Source organism: Pleurodeles waltl, chromosome 1_2 (genome assembly GCF_031143425.1).
Source record: "Pleurodeles waltl isolate 20211129_DDA chromosome 1_2, aPleWal1.hap1.20221129, whole genome shotgun sequence".
NCBI classification, from domain to species: Eukaryota; Metazoa; Chordata; class Amphibia; order Caudata; family Salamandridae; genus Pleurodeles; species Pleurodeles waltl.
The window spans coordinates 840045108-840067420 of NC_090437.1; the positions used below are offsets into that span (position 1 = coordinate 840045108).

General features: G+C 40.6%; 1 protein-coding gene across 2 annotated transcripts in view; it reads right to left on the reverse strand.

Annotated features, from left to right (window-relative positions):
- Positions 1 to 1044: 1044 nt before the first annotated feature.
- The window catches only part of GPM6A (glycoprotein M6A), a 504858-nt gene continuing 483589 nt past the window's right edge, over positions 1045 to 22313 (reverse strand). For both annotated transcript variants that reach the window (XM_069244597.1, XM_069244607.1), the window contains exons 7-8: positions 10828 to 10893; positions 1045 to 3345 (exon numbers count right to left, since the gene is read on the reverse strand). In XM_069244597.1, coding sequence (XP_069100698.1) covers positions 3193 to 3345; positions 10828 to 10893 — 219 coding nt within the window. In that variant the 3' untranslated portion in view covers positions 1045 to 3192. The remainder of the gene's footprint in view (positions 3346 to 10827; positions 10894 to 22313) is intronic.

Genomic DNA, 22313 nt, shown 5'->3' on the forward strand with positions numbered 1-22313 from the left:
TTTTTAACATTGATGTTCCTGGGTAGCTGTTTCTCTCAACTTACATATTTGTGATCCTATGGGTAAAGCATAAAGCAAATCTCATTTGTCGCTTTGATATGTCCAAAACATATTTGCATGACAATGCAAGGTTTGGTTCTACATTTACTAGCTAACCTAACGTGGAAGGTGACCACAAAGACCACAGGTCCATTCTCAACATCCAAGTGTATTGTAATGATACAGTTTTGTCCATAGCAATAGTTTGGCATATCCATTTGTAGCGCTCTGTTATTGCTGGAAATCATGGCAAATAGTATATATTAGTGAACAGACATCATTCCACTAAAGTTCATTAGAACCAAGGAAGTGTGTAAATCTGTGATGTACATTATATATTAATATGTTTTTCCATAAACAGAGGTAAACCTTTATGCAGATACTCTGTTGATGTGCAATAAATATTAGCACACTAACAGAGTTACTGCACCAACACTAATAATATCCTTTAGTATTTCAATGACACATGGAACAGCATGTTTACAGTCTTTTACCAGGAACATAAATAGATCTGGGAAAGATACTATTCAAGGGTCTTAATCCATGGTGCATGTATAGGTATTTCAAAACTATTTGAGCTATTTAGGAAAGAAAACATATTGGCAAGCAGACACAGTGTGTTCTTTGTGTCCTAAACATGAGGCAACACCTAGGCAAATGTATGTCTCTGGCAGATGACCTCCTAAAGGCAGCTGAAATAGAAACAGCATAAGTACCATGACCAACAGATGTAGTGTACTTTACTCAAGAACAAACTAAGACCATATGGCCACAAGCCACACAAGTGGTAGAAAAAGACAACATATTCTTGAAAAGACTGATTCCACAAGAACAGCTTTGAACAAATTGCAGATAGGTATATATAACCAGTTGGTAATCATGAAAATAAAAGAATAACCATCAATGTGAATAATGTTCCAATGAAATATATAATATGCAATTCATAATTTAAATAGAACATTATCAGTCATGCATACCAAAAAAACTTCTCCAACTACTAGTATGTACACAAAGTACACAAGTGTATTTATTACATTTTGCAAGCACTTTGTTCTACATTTCAAAAACGCCACCATCAAGCTGTTGGCACAAGTATGTACAAAACAGATCAATTGTAATGCCTGCTACAAAGCATTCTTTGTGAAAATACAAACTCTAATACCAGAAAAAAGCCAGAAGCATTAACATTATCATTACATGAGTTAAAAGGACATCATCTTAAAATTCATCACACACTGCTTTGACACAGAACTGAAACACTACATTACATAATTTTGAGATTCATATTACTTTTTTGCAAAAGAACTGTAATACTACACATCTTTAAAAAAAAATTTGAACCAGTAAGACAGCCAACGTGTGGAAAAATCAAAGTATCTAAACCTACTGAATGCATCATCATGCAACAAAGAACTATAGTAATATCACTGTGCACTGCAAGGGCTGCTTGAGATTACCAAGGATGCAAAGAAGAAATTCACTGCTAAATTGTGTTAGGAATGCACTTACACAGAGATAATTCACGATGGTCCAATAAGTGCACAAAACTGTAGATGATGTTTAACACTGGCATTAATGTCTTGTCAGGCTACATAAATGTAAATACACTTTACATCATCCTTGCAACACTAGCAATTAGGCAAAGTAGATTAAAAGAAACATGACATTTTGTCCAATAATACTGATTGTTTTTGTTTTTTTCTATTACTTTTCAACATTCTTTTTATACAGGTACTTACATCATTAAACTCATAGAATTTACCTTTCTTGAAAAACACAGCCGAACATATCACTACACTTTTAGACAGTAAACTTTGAGACAATTCTTCCTGTATGTACCTGTTGTAAGTGTTTAACTTATTGGCAAGAAAGTTATTAATTACACTTATACACTGAAAAAACTATTGCCAATACTCTATGCACTTAAAGTATGCTTATATATATAACAGAATGCAATTGCTCTCCATTTCTTAAAGCACCTAGAAAGACTTGAGATTGAATATGTGTGGTGAATGTTTAAAGTTGTCCAGTGGTTCTCAGACTAAGGTCAAACTTTGTTAACTATAATTCGGACGCATGTCTGACAACTGTACTCACATTTGATACGGTTCGCTCAACTATATCTCTAAGCTTACAGACAAATATCTTAATAAACACATCAGTAGCAAAGTCAAAATGTTCTTTACTATTTCAGAAATAATTTCAGATTTTCCAAATGGTGCTCCAGTGGAAATCCCAGTAGATCTGCCCTTTAGGTTGCATCATTTACATATCCTAGAATAAAGATAGGCATATACACGAACACATAGGCAGATTCAACTCAGCATAGAGAAGGCAATTGAGCAAGTAGTCTACGAGTCTTTCTTAAAGCTAAAATAAAGGAGTATTACTCAGGTGGAAATAGTGGGCAAACATTTACATGAAATGATTGCTCTGTTACATCTTTACTGAAAAGACAATAGCTGAACATGCATATGCATCACGGTGAGAAAGTAGCTCACAATATAGAATGGCTCAACAGTTAGGACCTCATAGATGAAGATTATTTTGATTAAGTTCCCCTAAATAACTACATCGCCTAGACTGTTCTGAAGTACTATTTACCTATTTTAATTTGTGGCATTGCACCGTTAGCTTTTATGACTGCAAATCCAAAGGTTCATCACAGTCCATACCTAGCCAATCCACAGTTTTTTTCAATCAAATTCATCAATAAGTTACACAGTGATCTGCTAAAAACCATCACTTCAAAACACACACCGGTATTTAAATTAGCTTCAAAAAAGCAAAACTAAAACATGTAAAAAAGTTATTTTTGTTGAAAAACACATAGGAAATGATGCAAAATGTGTTATACATAACATATATAAAGTGAATAAAAAATCAAACACATTTCTGTATATACCATTAATTAATAATTGCAGTAGAATAAAGCCAAATTAGTCAATGAGGAAGCTTCATTGTAAATAATTTGGTCACAGACTTAATTGAGAACCAATTAAGAAGTCTAGTGGTCCCCCACTAAGATTATAATTTGTGGAGACACAAAGTGTCACCCTTAACATTTTTATGTGAAAAACACAGTATTTGTTATGATTTTATGATCTTTATTAAACAACAAAGTACTGAAAGGTTAGAAAGAAGAGGTGTCTTTTATGTGTATGCATTAAGCCGCTCTTTAGAGCGAGTAGAATGAATGTCATGAAGTTCTTGCTCCTCCTTCGATTTAATGTCTTCATACTTTTGCATCCGGCAAGCATCTTTCACATAAGCCCAGTTGGCAGAGAGGACCATAAGGTAGTGGACCTGCAAAGAAGATAATAATGAATTACAAATTTAAATATTTACCTTCTTTGTAAAACAATAATGCTTTTTTTATGGAAAAAAGCTTTCATCACAGTTACAAAAATGTGGACCCGACCAATCAAATATTAGAGCAAACCAAATAAATAACATTTTATTCTTTTTAATAGAAACTCTAATCATTGCATTGAATAGGTAATGTGCAAATTGAAACACATATTTGTGTTTTATAATTCTATGAGGGTATGGTTAACTAGAAGTTAGGAATGGTGTTTTTGCAGCATAATCTATAGAGCAAGACCTTTCATGTACCATAAATGGATGCCAATATTTTGAAAAAACCCAAGAATTCAATATATGATATCCTTTTTTAAGGTGAAATTAAATGGTATTTCCAGAAGTAATCTGGGCAACACCTACAAGACCAAGTAGCCAAACACAAGAATAGACAACTATTCAACGGCCCAAATGTATGTCCCTGGTCCAGTGGCACCACAAAAGATTATCCTACACCATGACAGATGTCTGATGCAGCATTACTAATGTGACGCTATGACAAAAGCAAGCAAGTAAACTTCATTTAGTACCAGGGAATAAGATTATGTTTTTTTTTAAAGTCTTTAGTCCAAATCTAAAATAGGCCAATTTGCTCTATATATTGAATAGTCTGAACTAAGAGGAGGTGAGAGCTATTAAAACATTGAAAATAAAAGAACAGAAACAAAATCATTCTGCTAATATTCTATGATGAGATATGGGTGGCTCACACAGAGCCACAGGTGTTAGATTTCTATCACCCTGGTGCAAGGACTTAGTCAATTCACTAACACGAATTAGGAATCCAATTTGACTGTAACCCATACACACCCACCTATCAATACTACGCAAGAAGTATTTTCTGATAATGGTCAGTCTCACAAGATGAGTTCATGGACACAGGGTAACTCTAAACCCCCTTTCATAAACGAATAACATACTCAAAATGGCTGTAAGAAATAGGACGTGTATTTAAAGATGGATATTTTCAAATCCTAACCTAGTGCATAAAATATGTATGTTAAACGACAACGAGTGCAAAACAGATTGCAGCTAAACAAACTGTGGTCAGTAAAAATAGCTGGAGTATTTCTAACATGGAAATTGAGTTCTTGGCATCCTAAGACCCTGGAGCTATTTCTAAGCACTATGATAATTTTAGCTACAGCAGTACATCACGAGTATGTATATATGTTTCTCAAAATGGATCACACAATATACCTGTGCTTTTGTTATGAAATATCAAGTCAACTATTCCCTGTCAAAGCTTGTTCAGGGCTAAAAAATTAACACTGACAGGTTGAAATCCACTTCTTCTCGCTGTCCGTGATGTCGCCTCTGACTGTGGCTGGTTGGTACTGGGAACCACTGTGACCTTTACCATGATAGTCCTAGCATAAAGTCCATCTCCGAAAATATGATTCAATACCTGAATTTTTATTGTATCCGATCAATGCTTATCTTATATTATGAAAACAAATGCAGAATTTGCAGACACTGAAGCATCAACAAGACTGAACAATCATGGCAATAAATGTGTCATTCTGATTCACATATTGATTGTATGCATCTGTAACTAGAAACAATAAAAGCATGTCAGTTTACTCAGTAAGGGACACAACAGTATGTTACCTTAGACAGCAAGTGGGAATGATGGTATGTCAGTTTAGACAGTGGACATGATACTAACATTTTCTACACATCTTAACAGTTTGACACTTGTAGTAAAGGGATAAGAGAGTCTGAGGATAGACACAGAATAAAAACAGGAAAGCCTGATAGGGCCAAACCATGGAAATAGAAAAATCTGTAGAGGAACTGGCACAGTGTTCATGACATCTGTACATGAGGATGTACAATAGTTGTTCGTATATCACAGATGTTATGGCTACACGGAATATGTTCTATTGTGTTTCTAAGTCATTGCCAGGCTATATTGCATTGGGAGTCAAGGGTTTGTAAATGAGAATGCCCCTGTATAGCCCTTTTCACAATCCTTTTTTTGTGTAGCTGTGTCCAAAGTCAAGAGTAAGTCACCCATGAATTGGTAGTAAAACATTATTGGAAAGCCAATAAAGCACAATATTGTATCTCTTTTAATGACAGGAACGTCTAAATTCTAGGGCTTTGTGTAGTTTTGATAACACACATGTAATCTTATGTGTAACACTTTGCATAGTTGACCTATACCTTACAGAGGTATTGAATTATTTTGCTTACGCACAGCCTTCAGCCGGTCAAAATGTTCTCAACATGAAAAATAAGAAAAGCCTTTTACCATTCCAGGCACAGTATTATAGTCTGAAGGTCGACATCTTGACTGGGTTACGGTACAAAAAGGAACCCTGACAAAGGACTTCAGCAACTGCAAAACTTTAATTTCTCTCACTCTGAACTTCTCCTGCCATAAACTACGGCTTCAGCAGGAAATCTTCCAGTGGCTATATGGCTTCAAATGGACTTTGCCCAGTACACTCTGTAGCCCGCCCTGCTGGAGGATTTAGACCTCCACTACAGAGACTAAGCAAGAAGGTACAATTTTTGACCAGGATGAACCTTCTTGGTGTATCCAACCCGTATTTCTTGGTAGTAGTCTGAAATCGGATTCTGGTCCTGGTCAATGGTCAACAGTGACTTCTAATTGTCTCTTTACTTTTTCCTGCCAGCACTTGCCTTAAATCTTTCATTCATATTTCCAGTTCCCCTTATTTGATTTTTTTTTGTCATTTTGGTGTCATTGTACTGATTATATTTTTCTTTATTTTTCAAGATTGGTTGCTGGATGCTTTAGTTTGCTCTCTTTTTACATTTTAATTGTTTGGTAATAGGTTAATAAGTCACGTATTTTTCAAATGTTAGCCTGTCTGCTCTGTGGCACAGCTACTAGTACAAGTACTCTGACAAGTTTGTTGACTCATTCCTCATGATGGACTTACCATTTTCTTACATAACTCTTGTTTTATGCATTTTCCTGTATGGGCCATGCACAACCCCCCACGCCCTACCTATAAGGGTCACATGCATTTGTTTTGTGAATATTTGTGGCAGATTTGACCTGTCATAGTATAACCACAACCTCCTTCAGCCATGTTTCATTACTCCCAGGAAATGCCTCTTTGTTATGTGGATGCTCACTGCATTTTGGCACTCGAGACGTGAAGCTGTGAAGTAGCTTCCACAGGTAAATGCTCTGTACATTTTTGTTTCTTGTGAAAGCAATCTTCAAGTTATCATAACTCAACTAGGCAACTGCCTGTATTTTCTGTGAGATTTCTGTCATGAAATCAATGCCAGAATTCAATGTGTATAAAGGAATAAAAAGGTGTCTTGACAGTATATTTCCCCATATGTCCATGCATGTGCATGCATGGCTTATTCTAAACTGTGACTATATGCCCATGTCTATTGACAACATTTTTAGAACTGCCTTTCAAAGCTCCCGCAGTATCTATCATTAAGGGCTTTAGTCAAAGGTACTTGCCCACATTTGGGGGAGAATCCCCATCCCCTGGGCAAGACTGTTTTGAAGTACATCCAATTTTGACCAACCATCAATGTGTGGAGGATCAACTTCAAAGTATTCATCCATGCATACAAGGCGCTCCATGACCTAAGAACCACCTCCCTCAACTGTCGTATCACCTTCTACTCCCCTATCAGACCTCTCTGCTCAGCTCAACAGGCACTAGCTACCAACCTCTGCATACGGAAGACCTTCGTCGGAGTGAGATCCTTCAACTACCTCACAGCAGAGAGCTGAACACCTTGCCTCTTCACCTCAGCCAGTCACCATTGTTGCCTCAATTCAGGAAGGACCTTAAGATCTGGCTCTTTGGCTGCAGGACAGAGGACCAACCCCTTCATACCTTGAGACCCTTACAGGTGAGTAGTTGTGCTCTATAAATATAATTGATTGATTGACTTCTGTTCAGTTTTTCTAATGCAGCCTAGATCTCCTTTTTTTGATTATGGCTTCAAAAGAGAAAAATGACTCAGGGCCTGATTTAGAGTTTGGCCAAAATATAAATCCCATATGATATAATGGGATTTATATTTGAGCAGATGTAACCACTCCACCAAACTTTAAATCCAGCCCTCAGTTACTTAAGTCATAGCTCAAAGATTGTGAGTGCCTTGCTGACTGTCACATAAGATTTAGCTTAGAGAATACTAGGGACGATTTAAGGTTATACCATAATGCAGCTGTTAGTCCAATTAAATGATGGATGCTCTGAACTTAATTGCAGCATCTAGTACCATGGTCCAGACAAAGTTCAATAACTGTCATGAGTGCAAAATGCCTTTTGGCAATTGGTTTAGGTGGGAAATTTGGACCCAATTATGATGCGGTTAGTACAGAGGAATGGTAAATTCACATGCAACTTTACTCCAACTGTGAAGTAAATCTGCCCAGTACCATTCAATGACAAGTTAAACCCCATAGAATGGGAATAATTGCACAGGGCATTTTTCCCAGTTTTAAAACCACACAGAATTCACAGTTCTGTGGGGTTTAACACATATATTTACCACCAACTCAGACCAGGTGTAAATCTACTGAGGAGCCTCTTGGTGGGGTTGGTAGCCAAGGTGTAGTGAAACAAGTCAATGGAAAGATAATATCTGGCAGGGAAAGCATTATATGCTTCCCCAATTAAACAACAGAGGAATGCCACTTGAATACACCCAAAGCCTCTTGTGACTTTTCTGGATGGAATTACTGGTCAATATATTCACGCTTGATCTACCACATGAGAGCAAAATAGGTGTAGAAAAACCTACCAAAACAGAATCGGTAGAGCAAAATTCCACTTTGTAATTTCACTCACCTGTCTCGCAACGAGGGTCTTTTATGGAAACTATGTAACAAATGAGGAACTGTAAAATCTTGACCAATCAGTAAACATAGAATATTCTACCAGTCTCCTCAGAAATAATTAGTTGCTGATAGAGACAAGAAATTAAAACTGTTATCTAGGAGTTAAACGGAGCTCAGTCTTCTAATTTGGAACACAGGCAGACAAATATCCTTTGGCTTTGCTCTTGCACCATTTTATGATTGTCTCTCAAAAGTAGGACCCGCCATTGATGATGCTATCAGTCACATGGGCCAGTGTGTAGGGGCATAGCTATGTGTGTGACCCCACATGCCTCCAGCAGTGCTCTGCAGTATGGGGCACTGTAGTACAACTGTGGAGGTGGGATGTCCGACTGGGTCACCAACTTCCCTGTGGGGCAGAGAAGGTTACTTCTTCTACATGGTTAGAGTGAGCAGTGACAGCTTACTATCACATTATCTCCTTGCGCCCCACTTCATTTTGGTAAGGCAAGCGGAAGTGGGTGCAGCTAGGATTATGAGTTTTTTACTTTTGTTTTTTGTCATAGGCATATTTCTGTTTATATTGTCATTGTGTATCATCTTAAGCAGTTCCACTGGCCAGCCAGAATCTTGAGAGCACATTAGCTTTATGATTAATTGTTTTAATCGTAACCTGCCATCAGGCTTCTTTGTTCTGGAAATCAGAGGCACATTATTGAGAAGCAGTTCCCATGGGGAAATGCACCCCACAGCAACAGGCAAAGAATAAGGAATAAGTGCTGCTGAAAAGCATATTTCCATGTTCAACTTCCATGTCTTGGAAAAGGTCCACAGGGATGAAGGACACATCACATTCTCAAAATATAGCAATCTATTGCTTCCTTTTAAAATATACAGAAATATTTATATGGCATGAAACAAAACAGGAAAGCTCGCTGTACTTATACAGGAGGGAAAAGTCATCCTGCTTTTCATTATAAGTATATAGAACGTCACATTGGATTTCCCTGGCCATAGAGGAAAAAGGCAAAAGATTGAGTTACTTTAGAACAATTTTGACACATTCTGAGCTACAGTATTTTTTAATGTGGCTGGCATGATACTGATCCTAATATCTGTTTTTAATAAATTGAGTTTTGGTGTGTTTAGGTAGCATTACATATTCAACTTGTATTCTTCATGTATGCAAACATACTTTTTATCTTTTACATAGGTAAGAGCATAACACCAAGGGTGTATGCGGTTTGTGGGCAGGGTGGTAGTTTCAGCATTAATTAAAAAGGAATAAAGTACCCACTACCGAGCCATAATGTAAATCATCTCAGATTTTGAATTACTTTATAAAGGCACTCTGCCATGGGTTTCATTCCTCTATAATTGTTATGGAACTCCTGGGTGAATTACAACATTCCTATATTGTACAGCAGGAAGTACTTTGGGCCATATTTATACTTATTGACGCAAAACTGCGCTAATGCAGTTTTGCGCCCAAAAAATTAGCGCCGGCTAACGCCATTCTGAAGCACCATGCAGGCGCCGTATTTATTGAATGGCGTTAGCCGGCGTTAGCCGACCGGCGCTGCCTGGTGTGCGTGAAAAAAAGCCACGTACACCAGTAAGCGCCGGCGTAGGGAAAAATGGCGTTTGGGCGTCCAAAAATGGGGCAAGTCAGGCTGAGGCAAAAAAATCGTCTTAACCCGATTTGCGCCATTGTTTTTTGGCGCCCAGACGCCATTAACATGACTCCTGTCTTAGCAAAGACAGGAGTCATGCCCCCTTGCCCAATGGCCATGCCCAGGGGACTTCTGTCCCCTGGGCATGGTCATTGGGCATAGTGGCATGTAGGGGGGCACAAAACAGGCCCCCCTATGCCACAATTTTTTTTTTAAAAAAATACTTACCACAACTTACCTTTTCTTCCCTGGGATGGGTCCCTCCATCCTTGGGTGTCCTCCTGGGGTGGGCAAGGGTGGCAGGGGGTGTCCCTGGGGGCTTGGGAGGGCACCTCTGGGCTCATTCTGAGCCCACAGGTCCCTTAACGCCTGCCCTGACCCAGGCGCTAAAATCCGGCGCAAATGCAGGTTTTTTAGTCCCGCCCACTCCCAGGCGTCATTTTTGCCCGGGAGTATAAATACGACGCATATGCATCGCAGTCATTTTTTAAGACGGGAACGCCTACCTTGCATATCATTAACGCAAGGAAGGTGTTCACGCCAAAAAATGACGCTAACTCCATGAACTTTGGCGCTAGACGCGTCTAACGCCAAAGTATAAATATGGAGTTAGTTTTGCGTCGAATTTGCGTAGAAAAAAACTACGCAAATTCGGCGCAAACGGAGTATAAATATGCCCCTTTATACCACCATATCGTTCTACTTCAATGCTAACTATGCATAATTGAACTATACTTTTTGAGGTTGGATTTTATGATTGTGAAATTATTTGTAATGGCATAAGTTAATGTCACTTTTACATACATCAAAACAACGTATCCTTCTGGAACCTGAACAAAGGATGGGACGATCAATATTATCATCAATATTTTCACCACCTAATGAAAGCTACATACACTACCATGTGTTGAATGTGTCTTATGATGCATGATGTTTGTATAAGATTAAACAACTTACCATGGCAATCACAGCTGCACCAGCTCCGGCAAGGGCCACAATAAACAAATGAAACGTCATGTTCAGCTGAAGAAGAGATAACATTGAATATTTAAAGATTCCCATCAAAATCAAAAGGAAAATATCTCTACACCATAGATAACGTGAAATCAGGTTAGCTGAAAATAGGTCGAGCTTTATCTATTCAGGAACAATTCACAATTATTACATATTCATAAAAGCACCTTTTAATTTTGAGCTGAACAATTATTTCACTATCACACATGTTTTCAAAGGATGGGGCTTGACTTAAAAAAAGATAGCAGTGTTTAGTGGAACAGATTAAATCCACAATGAGATATGATAAAGTTCAGTAGATTCTGAGTTGTGAAATTTCAAAGGAGAGCGAGAGAGAGATAGAAAATGTATGTGTTGTACAAGTGGACATCTAAAATACAACAAAGTTCAGGTATAGAGTTTAAAACGCATCCAGAAACACATCCTTTTGAATGCATTATCCATCACCATGCCTAAACAACCCATTAACATATAAGGGCATTGGTGTACATCAAGGCTGAAATGTACTACTTTACACTAAATTTGCCAAATGTCAAACATCTATGCATTGTACATGCACACTCACATATATTTCTTCGAGCAGCATGTACAGGTTATACATTGCTTGGCAGCTGCAAGATACAGCACAGATTCAGCACTGCACTAAAGTACAAAATAATGTGTAATAATTATATATCCTTTCATTAGTAACCAAGAAAAATAATTGGTAAAATATATCAGAAGCCACAGAAAATTACTGCAACTAAATGCTTATAAGATCCTTGAATATTAACTGGAGGAGAACAAGGAATGAGCTCCCATCAACTTAATAACAGTGATGTCTTTCCCATGTGTTCAGTCGATGCTTTGTGCTTTCTATGGACTTATTTTTGCTGGTATTACAACTCAGTGAATTTTGCCACTGAAATTTGGCCTCATTACGAGTTTGGGAGGTGGAAAAGGCCGCCTGCGAAACTCCCATGGTCAGGTCACTGCCAGAGTGGTGACCTTCCCACAGCCCCTATTACGAGTTTCCCACTGGGTCAGCAAGCGGAAACAGGGTTTCCAATCGCTGGCCCAGTCAGAAACAGCCCACAATATTGATGCCGGCTCATAAATTTAGCCAGTGGCAATATTGCGGTGTGTAGGGTGCACCAGGACCTAAGCAGACAGTGAAATGCATGAGGGGGCTGGCCATAGGGGCCCCTGCACTGCCAATGCCAAGTGAATGGGCATTGAAGGGGCCTCCATGGGGCCCCATGCATCCTGTCTCCGCCAGCACTTACATGGCGATGGAACCGCCATGTAAACACCGGCATAGAGAGGGGCTGTAATCCCCAGGGCAGCACTGCTTGCAGCACTACCTTGGTGGATTGAGACCACCAGTACCATCAGGTCGTCGGCTGAAAGAAATGTGGCAGTGCCAGCTGTCTGACCTTGAAGCATTCACCACGCTCATAATGTGGACGCCACTGCAACCCTGGTGGTCTCAAGACCGTCAGGGTTGTAATTAGGGCCTCAGTGTGTGTTAGCTCCATATAAACATAAGGTGAAATTGGTTGCACTCAACAGGCCTGGGTACCCTGAATGTAAGGCCACAGAAAGTAGGCAGAGGACAAAAACCTGAAATGTGAACGTTTCAATGTGATATGTTGGCTGCAGTTTATACTTTACAGCATCCACATGGAAGTGGAAAAATGTGGCTCCAGATTTACCAATGTGTCCTGAAGAGCTGCAGTTTAAAAAGCCACAGCAACTGATCAGAGTAAAGTGCTCTGTTTTGTAGAAAAACATATTTTTATGCATAACAGTGTGACCTGCAAACCAACAGGGTTAAACAATTAAGGTTTGATTCGCAAAGGTAATATACCTCTGAGTAATTTGCACTTCAAGTAAGTTTACTACTTTTGGCTATGCACAAAAAGAGTAAGGAATCTAGCATGACACATGCCCATCCACTTGTACTGCAACACCCTCCTATAAAAAAATAATAGAGGCAGGAAATTGAAATGAAACCCAATTGTAAATAACATTATATTAATTTATTTTAAAAAGCTAATAATATAAATAAATATAACAATGTTAAGCAAATATAGAAAAATAGGACACATCATTATTTCATTATAAAATAATGTTAATACCCAATTTTGAATTTAAAAAATGTAAAAATATGTTTTGTTAAAATATAAATTAATTGATTTTGTAATTGTTTCTGTACATATAGTTTATAGTAATTAGTAATGCATATTAAAACATTAAATATGTTCATTTTAATATACAGTTCAAAAATCAAATTTTATTTTATAAAATGAATTTACATTTATAGTAATCCAAACATATTTTACATTTATTTTAGTATTAAATAAAGTTTGTATATTTTCCCTCTAACTTATGATGCAGAGAACTTTATAACAGAAACGTATATTTTCTTTCTGAAGTTCAAATTAAATACAAATTCCCACCTAAAGAAAAAATATTTATATTATGCATTAATAATTATTCAGGTTGGTGTATAGGATTAAGTAAACTACTTTTAGCTATAGTTTTAGTAATACATATAGTTACATTAAATGGAAATTCAAAATGGGGTATTCAAATATTTTATAAATACATAATAAATATGTTTTATATTTTTAACATGACATAATATTCATTTAGATTTTTTACTGTTTTAAATAATTTAATTCAACAATATTTCCCACGGGTTTAATTTTAAAGCCCAAATTATTAGCGATGGAAGGGTGTTGCAGTACCAGTGGTTAACCACGTGGTCTGCTAGACTTATTACTGTGTTTTTTTATTAGTAACTTACATTCATATTTTGTGAATTTCCAAAAGTAGTAAACTTACTCAGAAATATAAAATTACTCAAAAGTGTAAGTTAGCTTTGTGAATTAGGACCATATTGTTTAAAAATAGGAAATGCTAAAAATTAAAGAATGTATTCCCCTGTAGGGAACAGCTATCGAAGGTTAGTTTTCACCATTTAGGAAAAGTGGCATTTTCCCACAGAGAGTCCTGACTGTGAATAAAAGTCTCTTTTTCCAATTTAGACCAAGAAAAAGATAGCAACATGGTAGTTCAATGATGCCTAAGCACCCCAACAATGTGAATCAGGATGTCAGTAGCTTCAACACGTGGATGACTGACTGCAGTGACATTGTCATTCCGATCAAAAACAAGAAACAAATAAGATCCACAAAGCAAGCCAGCTGGTACAACCAGAACCTTAGTACAGCCAAGAGCCACTGCACGCACATCAAGAGAAGGTGGAGTATCAACAAATGGCCAGCGGACTGAACCGCCTAGAAACCAGAACTCAACCGATACCATCGCCAACTATGTGAGATGAAAAAAAAGCCCTGGCATCACACATCAAAGCTAACCCCCATGACAGTACGGAGCTCTTCTGCATAGTCAAGGAACTCACCAACTCTGCACCAGCGACAAGCAACATCTTTCCTCAGGAGCTATGCAACAGCCTTGCAGATCTTTTCCATGACAGAATTGCCAAAATCTACAGAAACTTCAACCGCCAACTCAAGCCTGAAGACTTTTTCAACAGCCATACCTTCACACACATGACCATACGAAGGTCAACCACCTGGAATCACCTCACAACTAAGGACACCATCATAAAATCTGTCCACTCACAGGCCCCATACGACCTATGCCCCCACCACATCTTCAACCTCGGAGCATCCAGCTTTTCATCTTACTCAACACACTCACTGGATTCTGCCATCTTCCCAACCGGAAGCGCGCAGAAATCAAACCTCTGCTGAAGAAATCTTCAGAGGATCCCAACAAAGTGAGAAACTACAGACCCATCTTCCTGCTTCCTTTTTCGTCCAAATTCATAAAAAAAAAGCCATTGAAAAAGTCATCAACCAACAACTTTACATCTACCTGGAATGTAATTGCAATCTGAATGTTGCAGCAACCACAGCATAGAGACATCCTTGATCGCGGCCTCAAACAAAATCCTCGCCCTCCTCGACAAAGGAGGGGAAGTCACCCTTATCCTTCTCGATCAAGATGCCTTTGACACCATCTCCCATCTTACTCTCATCACCAGACTTCATCATATAGATAATAATGAGTGTAGATTTTGAGGGGGCCCTGGGGGTGTTACACCCCCTAATAAATGTGTTTTCTGATAAATTGTTTTGTGCAGGTGCTTTCAGTCGGGTATTGTGAGATGTCAGTTGGATTTGAGCAGGAATTTTTAAATTGACACAGACAAAAACACACACAGAGGGTCATTCTGACCCTGGCGGCCGGTGGCCGCCAGGGCCACCGACCACGGGAGCACCGCCAACAGGCTGGCGGTGCTCCAACGAGCATTCTGACCGCGGCGGTTCAGCCGCGGTCAGAAGCTGAAAGTCAGCGGTCTCCCGCTGACTTTCCGCTGCTCGTGTGAATCCTCCATGGCTCCGCAGCCATGAGGATTCTGACCCCCCCTACCGCCATCCTGTTCATGGCGGGAAAGCCGCCATGAACAGGATGGCGATAGGGGGGGTCGCGGGGCCCATGGGGGGCCCTGCCGTGCCCATGCCAATGGCATGGGCACGGCAGGGGCCCCCGTAAGAGGGCCCCGCAAAGTATTTCAGTGTCTGCCTTGCAGACACTGAAATACACGACGGGTGCCACTGCACCCGTCGCACCTTCCCACTCCGCCGGCTCGATTACGAGCCGGCATCCTCGTGGGAAGGTCGTTTTCCCCTGGGCTGGCGGGCGGTTTTTCAGCAACCGCCCGCCAGCCCAGGGGAAAACTTGTAATACCCGCCGCGGTCTTTTGACCGCGGCGCGGTATTTTGGAGGGCGGCATCCTGGCCTCCGCCGCCCGCCAGGGTCATAATCAGGCCCACAGTCTCTTACTCTCTGCTTTGAAAGTCCTCAAATATATTGGTTATTTTTATTTTTTCTCACACTTAGGCCCAGATTTATGGTGTCCTTGCGCCATTCCAATGACACATTAGTGTCATTCTTTAATGCTAATCTGGCATTGGAAGGGCAAAAACGCAGGGCCATATTTACAAAGTGGCACAATGCTAGCATTGTACCACTATGTAACTCCCTGTGCCACATTATGCCTGCACCAGGCATAATGTATGGAAGCGGGATGTTCCAGCACTAGGGGGGCCGTTAAAGTGCAGGAAAAGAATCTGTGAGATTCCTTTGCGCCATTTTTAACTGCATTTTTTAATGCCTCCTAAGTGCAGGCGTTAAAAAGAGGCTCCCATTGGTTACCATGGGCCTCTGGGTGCTTTGCCGGATTAGCGTCATAATTTGTTATGCTAATCTTGCAAAGCACCGGACTAGCGTAAAAAATTATGATGTTAGTCCTCCTGACTACTGCCATGGTGCGCCATATTTTAAATACAGCGCACACATAGTGAAGTGGAGACTTAGTGGAGCGCTAAGGGTCATAAATCTGATCCTAAATTCGGCTACCAATCTACATTCCTGTTCCTTTCCACTGTCCAGCAGGCCCTTCTAATGCACCCTGCTTGTTGTATATGTATTAAAACATCATAGCCAGTCTGATTGTCGGAAAATCTAAAGCTCACCCCGCCAATCTTACTGACCAAGCTACGCCCTTGGATAAAGGCATCCAAGTAGCTGCTCTCAGATGAATCTCATCCTTCCTCACTGACAGAACACAACAAATCCACCTTCCACCCTTCTCCTCTGAACCCAAACCAATACTCTGTGTAGTCCATCAAAGCTCATCACTCATCTCCCAGGCCCACCCTCTTCAAAATCTACATGCCCCCCTTGCCAACATAGTCAGATCCCATGGACTCAACATTATATTCTATGCTGACGACTCGCAACTCATCCCCTCCCTCTATGAAAATTCCGCCGCCGCCAGAACCAACTTCCACCAGTGCATGACCAGCATCACCAGTTGGATGAAGAATAACTGCCTGAAGTTCAACACAGACAATACGGAAGTCTTGATCTTTGACAATGAAAACTCCCCTCTGCATGCCTCCTGGTGGCCCACAAAACTGCAACCCACTCTACCCCCACCTGAGCGTGCCAGAAATCTCTGTATCATCCTGGGCAGCGAAACATGAGGTCCCAAGTCAATGCAGCATGATTCTTCTGCCTCTTCATCCTGCACATGTTAGTAAGATTTTCAGGTGGCTTCACCAAAACACAAGACACATCATGCACCCAAGCTTGTGGCATCAGTCGACGTGAGAATCGAGGCCCGTCTAGTTCAAAGACTATAGATCATTCAGAACACCGCAGCAAGACTCATCCTGGATCTCTTTCATTGCTCCCACATCACTCACACCTCAAAAATATCCACTGGCTCCTGGTTTAGAAGAGATGCCAGTTCAAGCTCCTCACCCACATTCAAGGCCCACTGATCTGAAATGTGTCATTTGGAAGGAGACAGGAACAAGTGGTATCACAAAAGACCTGTGAAGAGGTTTGTATTTAGACAGTGAGAAGAATACAGGCACAGGTCAGCGCTGCAAACCTTCTTCCTGCACTGCCCTGCATCAGAAGAAAAGGGCAGGAATGCACCATATCTACACGATTCAGCTCATTCCTATCCTTTTCCCCTGGGCTGGCACACAATGGACTTCCATGCTCCAATGCAGACACCCTTACATCATGGTGCAAATGTTTCGGTGTTTATGTAGAGGAAGGGATGCCTTTCTGCACAAAAACAATCACGAGGCATTTTTCTCTTTTTGTGTGTGCTGCAGAATGGAAAAAATATGAAAAATAAATGTATTTCTCCTTTTTGTGATGTTAACAAATTATTCTGTAAAATTCCCAAACAAATTTAGCAAAAGAAGACAAATGTCAAATATCAGGTAAACCAGATATATGAATACTGAGGGCTTGATACACAAACTGCACTTTGTAGTACAAAACATATTACACAATGTAAATTTTTCCTGTCTTTATATCTTCAGAGTTCTCTGCCGAACTGTGGAGTCTCTGCACACATAAGTATAGGTTTTAGTAGCAAATGTGAGCATATACATGGGAGTGGGCAGGAAGGGGAGCAGGTTTACTCCTAAAGAGGTTGGGATTAGGGAGATGTAAGAAGGGTTTAGGGATGGTCAGGGAGGGATTTAAAGAGGGACATCACCCACCCACCCAGAAGTAAGACAGTTTATTCTGGGAGTAGTGATATGTAAGTTGTCTGTTACTCAAAGTTCGTGAATACCGGAAGTAGTAAACCTATTCAGAATAGTTAGCTTACTCAAAAGTGTAAGCTACCTTTGTGAAGCAGGCTCTGAAACTTTAAAAGCAAAAATAAACATTAAAGTCCAATGCTAGTGACAGAAATCATGGTCAGGTGTCCCATGGAAGACGGAGGTATTGGGCTCAACTTGTAACAACTGAGCTCCTTTACCAATTTAGTCCTACGGCTCTCATCCTGCAGAGCCCCTAGTGTCACATCTGACTCACAGAGTAGCAAAGCAGAGCAGTCCAAGGCTTACTCTGGGAGAGGCTTGGGGTAGAACTACACATTCCTCAATGCGCCAATATACACTTGCTGTCCAATCACTGCTTTTTCGTATAAAAAAGAACATTATCTTTATAACACACACACACCACTAAATACTACACACAGATATACAAATATATACAGATTGGCATTTATATGCTGTGAGGACACCTTCTAAAAGACCTCACAACTAACAGGGGCACACAATAAAAAAGGTCTTACAAAGCAGGTAGCCTCTGGGATGTACCCTGTACCTTACCTGCTAAATACTCCTCAAAAGCTCTGCACACTACCAAACCATGAACCCTTACCAGACAATAACTATCCAAAAGACAGGGTTAGTGGTTTACTTGGGAAGACAAGATAAAGTACAATCAATATTAAAAGATTCAAGGATAGTACCACCTTTCAATAACATCTGTTCATATTTCACTAACAAGGGCATATCAATAAAGTTTCAATGTTCTGTATTGCTCAAACTAAATCTAGGAACTGTATGGGGCACTCTGTTAGGGGCTTTCTGCTCTTCTGGAAACCTCTCAAACGCAAATTATCATTTCTCATGTCACTTTTTATAGGAAGATCTTTTTCACTGCTGTTTCTTCTGCCTGTGCCATGCTCTTTGATGTGGATTTGGGTTTTCCTTTTTGTTTATCATTTCTTTTTTCAATGTGCTCCTGTGTGCTCCATTTCTCTGTTCTTTGGGGACACCAGAGAAGCCCTTACAGCCTCCGCAGTCCATGCTGGCTCAAGATTGTCCGACACAGCTCTGTGTGGAAGCGCAGTAGGCAACTTTGTTCCTACTCTCCCACTCAGCGCCTTTGAAGCACAGGCATATGAATTAAAGGTTTCGCACTCTCCTGCTTGCTATAATGAAAATTTTCTTGGTCAGCCCAGGGGAATCCCTCGCCTAACAGGTAACTTCAGGCAGGCCCTTGGGCTCATCCACCCTTAACAGGATGTTGGTTCTGTTGCACAGGTCTTTCCTAGGAGTGTTTTAGTATTCATGAACAGGAACATCCTCAGCCCATTCGATGTCTAGGAGGACTCACTTTGCTATGCACTCCCAAGGGGAGATGATGATGAAACTGCTTATCAAGAGTATAGTTTTTAGGCCTGCTGGACAACCTGCCAATGAGGACGCTTACGAATTACAGAAATATTTGCAGGGCACCGATGTGTCCTGTTGAATTCTGAGGCACCCCTCTTAGGGCACTTTCAGTCATATCTGGTCCACAGGCTTCCAATGGAACCCTCTCCTCTAGGGGCTCCAGTAAGTTAATTCTGCATTGTTCACAAGAGTGAATATCCAGTCCAGTGCCACTGGTCCCTGGAGCACAGGTCAACAAGGTACAAGTGATTACAAGGCTAGAGTGTCCCACCACTCCCAACACGGTTTCACCCATGATTGCCTGTAAGTACTTGTATTCAATAGGTTCCACTGCTTCTCAGAGTTCTTCCCTTGTGCAAGGGTATAAGATTTGAGTTGTAAAGTTCTATAACATTGGCATCCTTGCCACATATAAAGATTTCACATCATCCTTCCGCCCGAGCCATCCCCAGCTCTGCATGATGGGATTTTTCAACATGGCAGAATTTATTCTTGGTCAGCCACACCTCTTCTAAAACCTCTAGCTCATTAATGTACACAGCAACCTATCCCTTCCCCTCATAACTTCAAAGGAGAATACCTCCTGTGGGGAGGGGGGCAAGGTTCTGGCTGCCGTAGTTTGTTTCTCTGGGCCAAGTCATACCCAAGCTTGTCAGTGAGTAGGTTTGAATGAGCCCATGTAGATTTCCTTCTCCACTGTCTCGCTTTGCCAGGAACAGGTTTAATCTTTTCCAAATGAGCCTGCTTCATCTACCTGTTTGCCAATATAATAATTAACTTGGCCGAGCAGTATAGTCTGCAACTCATTAGGGGCTAACTTAAAAAAGTACAGTAACACACAAAGTACATGAAGGTATGTACACATGGCCAAATTAATATTATAGTTGCACTTTACAATGAGATAAGATGGAGTCAAGTAAGTGACCTGGTTGATGTGTGGTGGAAGACACAAGAAAAGATAGTCAAAGGCCGTTTAATCTATCTATTAGGTGAACCGAGTGAACATTTTCCCTATTTTCAAGATGGAAATTTAAGTTATTGGAAATGATGAAGCTTGAAAATGTACAAATGTAGGGTAATAATTGAGCCAGCAGGTTTTTAAATATGCTGGATCTTGGGACTAGAAAGCAACATATCAGTGCTCCAGACAGAAAAGGAAGGCTGCAGTTTGATGGAAGAAATGCAGCTTTCCCCTGCCAAGTGAGATTTTACCTCTCAGATAGAGCAATTGAGATTAGAGTGGTAAGCAAACGCTGTGCCTCCTCCCCTTTTGTGAAAACAGTCATGGCCACAGGCAGAATATCCCTGTTGTATAGCAGTCAGACTATAGGAATCAATAGGAGTCTTTTAACCCAGTTGTAATTAATAAAAGAATATCAGTAGATAATCAAGAATATATTGAAAAACATCCAGTTGGTGCTTTGGAAGTGACCTCAGCAATGTAAGTTTTCTAGGCTCCCAATGTTATCACTGGTAAGAACATAGAAGTATAATTTGACATTACAGTTAGTTGGAGAATTTAGTATGGATATGGGAGGTGGAGGCAAAGCTGCAGCTGTGACAAGAAACCAGCCCCCTAGCAGAGGGGCAAGCAGGATGCTTTCCTGAAAGTTGGAGAGCTAGGAGATCAGATTTGGAGTAAGCTACCTTTGAAGCTGGATCAGAGGGTCTGGTGCTAGGCATCATTTAAGTGTGGGCTGACAGAGGCAGGTATGCCTTCATTGTACTTCCAGCATGCTCATTGCATGCCGCCCATGTGACATTAGACAGCAGCATTTGTGCCCATCATGGAAGAAGGCCATGACTTTAGAGGAGGACTAAGGTGCTCATTGGTGTGTTGTGCTGTGAAAACAAGTGGACAAAAGAAAATTCTTAACTGAAGCCTGACCACTCCTGATCCCAGTGGTTTGATGCTTAGCTGCTGTTTCAGCTTGGTGGATGGTGGCAGTGCAAAGTCATACACATCAGATAGCAAAAATAAATAAAAATATCACCCAGGAAAAATGTGACTAAATTTGTACTAAGACTTACTGTCAGCATAAGTCTGAAGTAGAAGCGTAACAGTGTCTCTGAAATAGCCGACCATTTATGAAAGGTGTGGCTATGTACTGAAAGACTAGAGAGTGCACTGAAAGTGCATCATACTGTGAAAACACGTGGGCAAAATAAAATTCCTAGCTGGACCCTAGCTGCTTCTGAGCATAGTGGTTAGTTCCCTAGCCTTTGTCACTACAACCCCAAGAACATATGCAGTGATTGGCAACAGTGTTGCGTCTGCTTTTCTGTAAAGATGTACCACCCTGTAACAAACCACAGAGCCAGTGCATCCATCGCCCCCAACTCTGCAAGACACTGAAGTCCTCCATCACAACAGCCACCTTCTCCGAAGACTCGAAACATGCCAAAATCTGCCCCCTCCTGAAGAAACCCATAGCTGACCTATCAGAGCTCAAGAATTTCCAAACCATCTCGCTGCTACCCTACCCAGCCAAGTCCTGGAAAAAGCCATAAACTTGCAACTGAAACAGTTCCGCGAGGACAACAACTCTCTGGACACCTCTCAGTCTGGATTCCACAACAACCACAGCACTGAGACAGCTCTTCTTGCAGCCACTGATGACATCCATGACTCCTCGACCGTGGACACACAGAAACACTCATACTCCTTGACCTCTCAACAGCCTTCGACACAGCCTCCCACAGCACCTTATGCACCAGACTCCACGACACAGGAATCTGCAGAAAAGCCTTGCAATGGATCCACTCCTTCCTCACCGGAAGAACACAGAGATTCAGGCTCCCACCCTCCCAGAGTCCAATACTCTTCAACATATACATGGCCCCGCCGGCAGC